This window comes from Takifugu flavidus, chromosome 16, assembly GCF_003711565.1.
Source record: "Takifugu flavidus isolate HTHZ2018 chromosome 16, ASM371156v2, whole genome shotgun sequence".
Classification (NCBI taxonomy): domain Eukaryota; kingdom Metazoa; phylum Chordata; class Actinopteri; order Tetraodontiformes; family Tetraodontidae; genus Takifugu; species Takifugu flavidus.
In genome coordinates, this window is record NC_079535.1 from 9,419,458 (window position 1) to 9,426,977 (window position 7,520).

Below are 7,520 nucleotides of genomic sequence, written 5' to 3' on the forward strand. Positions count from 1 at the left end.
ACCAATGCCAAACTTTCCCACGGGCCTCATAAATAGCAGAGACAAGAGCTGACTTCAACAAGCTGGCTTTAAATAACCAGAATTCTGTGTAAACAGATGATTCACAAAAGACAGAAGACAATTTCATGGTTCCTTTTATGTTTTATTTGGAAACATCATGAATATCATGAGAAGTCCTGCAGTGGTCATGAGTGCATGTGAGAGGGAGGGGAGCATGTGTGTGTGTGTGTGTGTGTGAGAGAGAGAGAGAGAGAGAGTGGGGGAACAGTGAGAAAAGGCCTTAGATACAAGAATGTGAGGCGAGCTGAAAACAAGTGGAGGGGAGCCCAGTGAATTCTCAGAGGTGGCCTGAAGTCAAGGTAGGACCTCACTGATTGTTCTTTAATCTCAGGTGCTGATTTGTTAGTTTTGTACCAGCAATTTACAGCAAAAGACACACTTATTTATTTATTTATTTTAAAGTGTTTGTGTAGCACTGAACAGAATTTCTTATTTTTAATTTTAGTGCCACTTTGGAGAAATAGACCAATCAAATATGTCTTGTGTTTTAAATGGAATGCTGGTGTTTGATGATGTATATCTGTTCATATGGCCTGAAAATGAATACATGGTCAGACGTGTATCCACACTGACATTAGAGATTTAATACTTGACCAGATACTGAATCATAAAAAATACATCTCCTTGAGTATTAATATTCTAATGACACTAAAATTTAGATAATTGAAATATTAACTAATTCACTCTTTACAACAGATTTCATTAATCTGGATGTCTAATGTCACTGTAGAGACTGAAGAATCCATGTTGGGCATGTTGGTGCTTCAACCTCTGACAGACATTTATAAAAACCACCATGACAGCCATTATGGGTTTAAGACAAGGTCAGAAGGAGGTCTAGGAAGGTCAGATACCCGCGGGGGCTCAATGTAAAAACCAAAAAAAAAAAAAAAACCCAGGAAGGTGTGATGTGAAAATACCGCGCACATTTTTAAATGAAACTGAGACCCCTACATTTTTGTTAAATATCTCAACTAATCAAACCGGGAAGTTGTTTTGACATCTGATCAATAGTGTAATACATCGTGTAAGTGTCGATTTAGTAGATAAATGCAGATTTAGTTTTAAAAAATAGAAATAGTTCAACTTGAAAATATATAAACTGTGTATAGTTCACTATGAAATGCTCCAGAATTGAGTCACAATCTTGGTTTACCACAGTTTGACTGAACAAACTAGATTTAAACCTAAATTACTGCCTCACTCTCTGATTTTATTTCTCCTTAGCCACAACAAAGCCTGTTTTTATCCCCTTTTATTGTGTGATTTGTTTGGAGAGAAAAAAACATAAATTTTGACATTTGAAAGCGCGGGTTTGAAATACTATAATAAACCGATAATCCCTGATGAATCAAAGCGCGACTGAGCATAAATATGATTAAATGTAGACACGCTCATTCTTTTGCTGTATTTTTTGTGTGAGGGAACCAGGATGAACACCACCGAAGTCTTGGGTACATTCCCCATCTCCAATGAAGGAAACTTCTCCGGCAATGGAAGCGCGTTTGTCCTGAAAATCTCCCCCACCCTGAACAAAACCATTGACATCTTCACCGTCACCATCCTCTTCATCACCATGATCTCTCTGGGCTGCACCATGGAGCTCTCCAAAATCAAGGCCCACCTCCTGAAGCCAAAGGGGGTAGCCATCGCGCTGGTGGCCCAGTTCGGCATCATGCCCCTGACGGCTTTCGGCCTGGCCAAGTTCCTGCAGATGGACGCCATCAAAGCCGTGACGGTGCTCATCTGTGGCTGCTGCCCGGGGGGGACGTTGTCCAACATCTTCTCTCTCGCCTTCAAGGGTGACATGAACCTCAGGTGAACCGCCCACGACCACCGTCTGATGATAGTCAGGTCTCTTACAGATCTCCTCTCTCCACTCCCAGTATCGTCATGACGACGTGCTCCTGCATGGCATCCCTGGGCATGATGCCTCTGCTGCTCTACATCTTCTGCCAAGGGTTCCCCGGACTGGAGAACGCCGTCCCGTACGGCAGCATCATGAAAGCGCTCGTCTTCACCTTGGTGCCCTGCGCCGTCGGCATCCTCATCAATCACTACAGACCAAAATACTCCCCGATGGTGAAGAAGGTGAGCTGGGAGAGTGTCTCGCCCCGGCAGAGTGTCAGTCAGTCTGTCTGAACTGTGTCCACAGGTGGGCCTCGGCGTCCTGATCATCTCCAGCATCGTGGTGTCCGTCCTGTCCGCCGTGGCCGTCAAAGACGTGCTGTGGATGATCGCCATGCCCGACATCCTGCTGGTGGCGGCGCTGATGCCTCTGATTGGCTTCATGTTGGGGTATTTTATGTCGGTCGCGTGCAGACTCAGCGCACAGTGAGTCCATTTTAATCCGGGCGCCGCAAATCTAACCCAGCGGCCCCGATTAAACAGTGACCTCTTCGCAGATGCAGCAGGACCATCTCCATGGAGACAGGCTGTCAAAACATCCAGCTGTGCATCGTCATCCTGAAGGTGGCCTTCCCCCCGCAGGTCATCGGGCCCATGTTTCTCTTCCCTCTGGTATACATCGCAGCGCAGTGCACCGAGGCCGTCCTGCTGGCGCTGTGTTACAGATGTTACCTAACAGTCAGACAGCAGGCGGAGGGCAAAGGTCACAGCTGAGCGTGTGGTTTTGGAGAGCACAGCTGCACTTTGTGTTTGGGAGATTTGTCCCACGTCATTTCCCCGTTCAGACGGACGCGCGCACAAAAGCGCGGAGACCAAACGGGAGGCGAGGACGTCCCAGTAGTGACCAAGGTCGTGACCCCTCACGGTGACCTCTGCTTAGCTGCTAATCCCTATTATTGTTTACATTGTCTTAAGAAAAATCTATATTATTTGTAATTTCTGTTCAAACTGTGATGTAAGAATTTGTTCTGAAGACATTTTAACATGTTTGTATGCGAAATAATGTATTAAAATCAAATATTAACACATTATTTTATTTTTCTTTGCTTAAATCCGAAGGAAAAAGACCCATCATGCGGCCATTTTCAACATCAAATAATATTTAATGAAAGTGATCACAGGTCACGATCACATATATACAAAGTAAACACAAAGGCGGTTTTTACATATATTAAAATACCATCTTCACGGAACAAAAACAAACAAATAAAAGCCCATTATATCCATTAATTCCGGTCCCAAAGTAAGTTCAACAGACGGTCGAAACAGTCAACACTGACATTACACTAATCTGTACACTCGTTAATGTGCTCGTAACGTGCCCGCGGTCGTCTCCGAGGGCTGGGAAAGCATCAGAAGCGCCACAGCTGATCAACAGCATTCTGGACTAAATAAATTAAACACACTTCCGACCTCAGACAAGGAGGTCGTCGACCTGCATAAATTAAGAACAACAATATTTTCTGGTGAAGGAGGGATCATCTGACAAAAATCACACAGGTCACTAAGCAGTGGAGGCATTTATCTGACATTCATCTTTAAGTTTCCTTGTAATACGTGGAGATAACTGTGCATAGAAGGGTAAAGCTAAGGCCAGTGAGGGGGGAAGGGTACGGAGACTCCTCGAGAGCATGGCGTGAAATGAAAACCAGCCTTTCAACGATCTTCCGCCTCAATTAAATGTGTCAGCGCTAAACTGTACAGATGAAAAAAGATGGTTTATGAAGAGTGAAATGACTTCAAAGTAATAAAAATATCTTTGCAGACAAAATCTGAGGTAATCATGAACCGACCCGAATGGCTTTCATGCACTTTTGCGAACGGGTCGGGTGATATAAGCAACTAAGAGTTTATTACACAAGCCTCCAGAACGAGATTGCAGACTTGACAAAGTCACTTCGAGAGGCTTGTGTCCTTTTTTTAATTTTTCCAAGCGGTGCTTCAGAGTTCGGGCGTACAGGGCGGCCACCAGCTGTAAAAATGCAAGCGTGTATGTACATGTCAATCTCTACTCTGGGATGAACCCTGGGGTGGTCAGTGGGGCTTTGATCGACCTTTCACTCTCAGCATCTGATGTCTCCGGACAGGCTCAAGACGTCTCTTGTTGGCAGGTCCAGGTCAGTCGCTGCCTTGGTCGGCGTCCGGGTTCTGCAACGTTTTCAGGCCTCTTTCAGCAGCGGCATGTCTGCAGACACAAGCACATCAGCATACAGTCGGTGATCAAGCGGTGTGTGATGAGGGCGGTACCGTCAGAGTAGTCCATCTCAGAGTCCGGAGACAGGTTGTGTTGGTCTGTGCCTGCAGACGGCCTTCTGTGTGAGGATGAGGATGCCGCAGAACCCGCCTGCTCCAAAGCCCAGGTGGAAGAGGAAGGTGAAGGCGAGGAGGAGGACAGGGGTGCGGGGTGGACCATGACAGACTCCGACTGCTGCTGTTTGAGGTACGGTGGCCTGGAGGGGCCAGCCTCTGCTGCTGTGGTGTGCTGACCCTCCGACAGCACAATCTGGACTCGGGACTCCGATGAGGCCGAAGCTCTACTGCTGCTGACGGCCTCTTCGTACGAGGGCAGAGTCACCTGGACTCCTTCCACCATGATGGACACGGGCTGACCGGACACGCCCTGATCCCGCCTGGGGAGGTGTGGAAGACCAGGGGAGTTAAAAATCCCACCTGTTCTTCCGTGGCTGGAGCGAAAATGGGAGTTTAGACTCACCGGTTGAGAGACTTCAGCCTGGGTTGCAGAAGTACAAACAGAACCACCAGAAACAGGATCAGAGCCACTGAGCTGGCTGTGGATGCCACTATTGATAAGGCAGGCATCCCCAGGGGTAGTCTGGGAGAGTTGTCTGCGAGAGAAATGGAACAGCCCGATTGTTGATGCGCCCAAAAGAAACAAATTCAAAATATAGCCCATCTTATTTTGTTTACCTTGCTCCAGGAGACAGCTGAGCTTTAACTGGCTGTCCCATTCCCCATACTGACAGGTGAGGTATTTATAATCCCCCTTCAGGATGTAGCCTTCGTCACAAAAATATTCCACCACAGTGCCGTGCGAGAGGTGTCCACATGAGGAGGGGTGGCAGGTGTATCCCCCATTCTCGAGCTGGTATGGAGGCAGGCACACTGTCCACAGAAAGCACAGGTAGCGATGAACGCTAACGTCAACAGACATCGCAACGCAGCGGGCGCTATGAGACTGTCTTTACCGTCACTGCGGATACAACGGGGAGGTTCGGAGGACCAGCTTCCCCGTGCGGAACAGACGAGGATGTTGGGACCATCAGGGACGTAACCAGGGTCACAACGGTAGTCCAGAACCATGCCCTCAGAAAAGGTACGCCTGTTGGTTTCCGTCAGGTTGGTTGAGCCATGCTGCACCGTAGATGGTCTGATACAATCTTCAAGACATCAAAAGCACAAGTTACAGGTTGAAATTCAACCAAGCAGTGCTGAGCCAATTATCACCTTTATCTACTTATTTAATATTTCTTCATTAGGAGGTTATGTGACAACCTGCCTTTATGACCGTGAGCAACATAACTCGAAATATTAATGGATTTTAATGAAGTGACTTTGATCATAGACAGTATGAGCTGCTGCGGGGAGGTCTGTGCTCGCCGAGGGCTTTGTTTCTTGCCAATAAGCGCTGTTGCTCTGCTCCATCATAAAGTCTTTACCATTACTGCGGGTACAGCGGGGAGGCTCAGCAGACCAGATTCCAAGCGAGGTGCAGGTGACAAAACTACGTCCAACAGGCAGGTAACCAGGGTCACAGCTGAATTGGAGTATTGCGCCAACAGGAAACAGGCTAGTGTTAGTGTCAGTCAGGTTAGACGAACAGTGATGCGGAGAGGATGGTCTCACACAACCTGGAGGCGGGTGATACAAGAATACAGTTACAAACTAGTTAAAAACATTTAACTGAATATGAACATGTTTTAACAGGGTTTCAATGCCGGACAAACCATTGCTGACACATGTGAACTGCTCTGGGTTGTCCCACTGTCCATCCTGACAGGTCAGGTAGTTGTAGTCCCCAGTGGCATCGAAGCCTTTATAACAGAAGAACTCAATCACAGTGCCATGGGCAAACATTCGACATGGCGACGGGTGACAGACGTAGCCTCCATTGTCGGGTTTGGGCGGGGCTTGACATGCTGACAGACAAAAAAAACAATCAAGCCTCAAGGTTAAAGAAATCTTTTTGTAGACTGAAGCCCACACATGAATGTAAACATGTTTTTAACCCCCCCCACCCCAAGATAATTTGGAAAAGAGAGCAATGGGCAGTCTCTTACATCCACTAAGGATGCACTGAGGAGGTTCAGATGACCACAGTCCAAGCGCGGTGCAGGTGAGGATGGTGGGACCGTTCGGCAGGTAACCGGGGTCACAGCTGTACTCCAGCACAGTGCCCACGGGGAAGAAGTCCCTGTTGGTTTCTGTGAGGTTTACAAAGCTGTCCTGGACCATATATGGCCTCACACATTCTGCAAAAACACAAAGAACAGCCTGAGAGATTGCATTTGTGATGGTGTTAATACGCCCACCATATTTTGGCTAAAATAACTGCTCTGCAACAGTAAATGGGTAAATCACAAAAAAAAAACACATCATCAGTAAAACATTTCAACCACATCAGATCACCTGAGGCTTGCGCGGGGGCCAGTTCACCCAACACCAGCAGCGAGAGAAGCAGTTTAATGGCTGAGGTGGGAGGCTGAGAGGTTTTAGGTCCTGACTTTATCATTCCATTGCACATCTTCCTTGCAGTGTCAACTTAACCTGGGGTGACATGGGGGAGAAAAAACATTATTTGATGTCAGGGTATAAAAATGTCGCCCGTTGCTCCGGGAGCTGGCCTGTGCAGGTACTCTGCAGCAGCCTGGAGAGCCGCCAGGGAAATGGGTGTGAGGAATGAGCATCGACAGGATTGACGGGGGGGACCGACAATGGAGCCATCGTTAAGCAGCTAGATCTTTATTCACCTGGGAGTCCGTTAATAACCAGTAATTCTAACGTGATCAGTACACCCTCCATATTAAAATGCAAAAGTGATTCCCGTGTTCCACACCCATTTTTGAGTCCCCGTTAGCTACGGCAGCTTAGCTTGACAGCGTGAAAAAACAAACACAATCACAACAAAAGGCAATTCATGTGCGTGGTAATCACCTATCGACTATAAAATGACCGTTTAAAAGAGATGACACAAAAGGCATCTTGATTGTTCGATTGGATGACAAATAATGAAGCTAGATGCGTTAGCACCTAAATGTGTTAGCTAAAACCCGAACGTTACCTGCCACAAAGACACGGCCCCGAGACCTCCACCCTCGCGTTTTCACGCTTTAGGCATTTATTATCAACATATCCGTTACATCGAAGGCGTTTAACGTTGCCGCAATTATAATAAAAATAGAAGACGGGAACCCTAACGCCACCGCTACGGCTAACCACCGGCTAGCTACCTAACAGCTAGCTGGACGGCCCGCTTGTACCCTAGCGGCGCGAGGAGGAAGCGCAGCCTCGAGGTCATCCGGGTTACCATAGAA

General features: G+C 47.2%; 2 protein-coding genes across 3 annotated transcripts; one reads left to right on the forward strand and one right to left on the reverse strand.

Moving 5' to 3' along the window:
- Positions 1 to 253: 253 nt before the first annotated feature.
- slc10a1 (solute carrier family 10 member 1) lies at positions 254 to 2,996 on the forward strand. Of its 2 annotated transcripts, none has more exons than XM_057058871.1 (5): positions 254 to 359; positions 1,472 to 1,878; positions 1,947 to 2,151; positions 2,216 to 2,358; positions 2,466 to 2,996. In XM_057058871.1, the coding sequence occupies exons 2-5, from the start codon at positions 1,493 to 1,495 to the stop codon at positions 2,680 to 2,682; spliced, it is 951 nt and encodes a 316-aa protein (XP_056914851.1). In that variant the 5' UTR covers positions 254 to 359; positions 1,472 to 1,492; the 3' UTR covers positions 2,683 to 2,996. The 2 variants fall into 2 exon arrangements, with proteins under 2 accessions (XP_056914851.1, XP_056914850.1); XM_057058870.1 differs by having other exon boundaries at positions 255 to 359; positions 2,216 to 2,394.
- Positions 2,997 to 3,050: 54 nt separating this feature from the next.
- LOC130540034 (sushi domain-containing protein 4-like) lies at positions 3,051 to 7,467 on the reverse strand. The gene is made up of 10 exons (XM_057058867.1): positions 7,268 to 7,467; positions 6,616 to 6,753; positions 6,267 to 6,458; positions 5,934 to 6,125; positions 5,646 to 5,837; positions 5,175 to 5,366; positions 4,897 to 5,091; positions 4,682 to 4,814; positions 4,216 to 4,598; positions 3,051 to 4,153 (listed from the first exon to the last, which is right to left on the reverse strand). Exons 2-10 carry the CDS (start codon positions 6,728 to 6,730, stop codon positions 4,128 to 4,130), a joined length of 1,620 nt encoding a protein of 539 aa, XP_056914847.1. The 5' UTR covers positions 6,731 to 6,753; positions 7,268 to 7,467; the 3' UTR covers positions 3,051 to 4,127.
- Between the last annotated feature and the right edge of the window lie 53 nt (positions 7,468 to 7,520).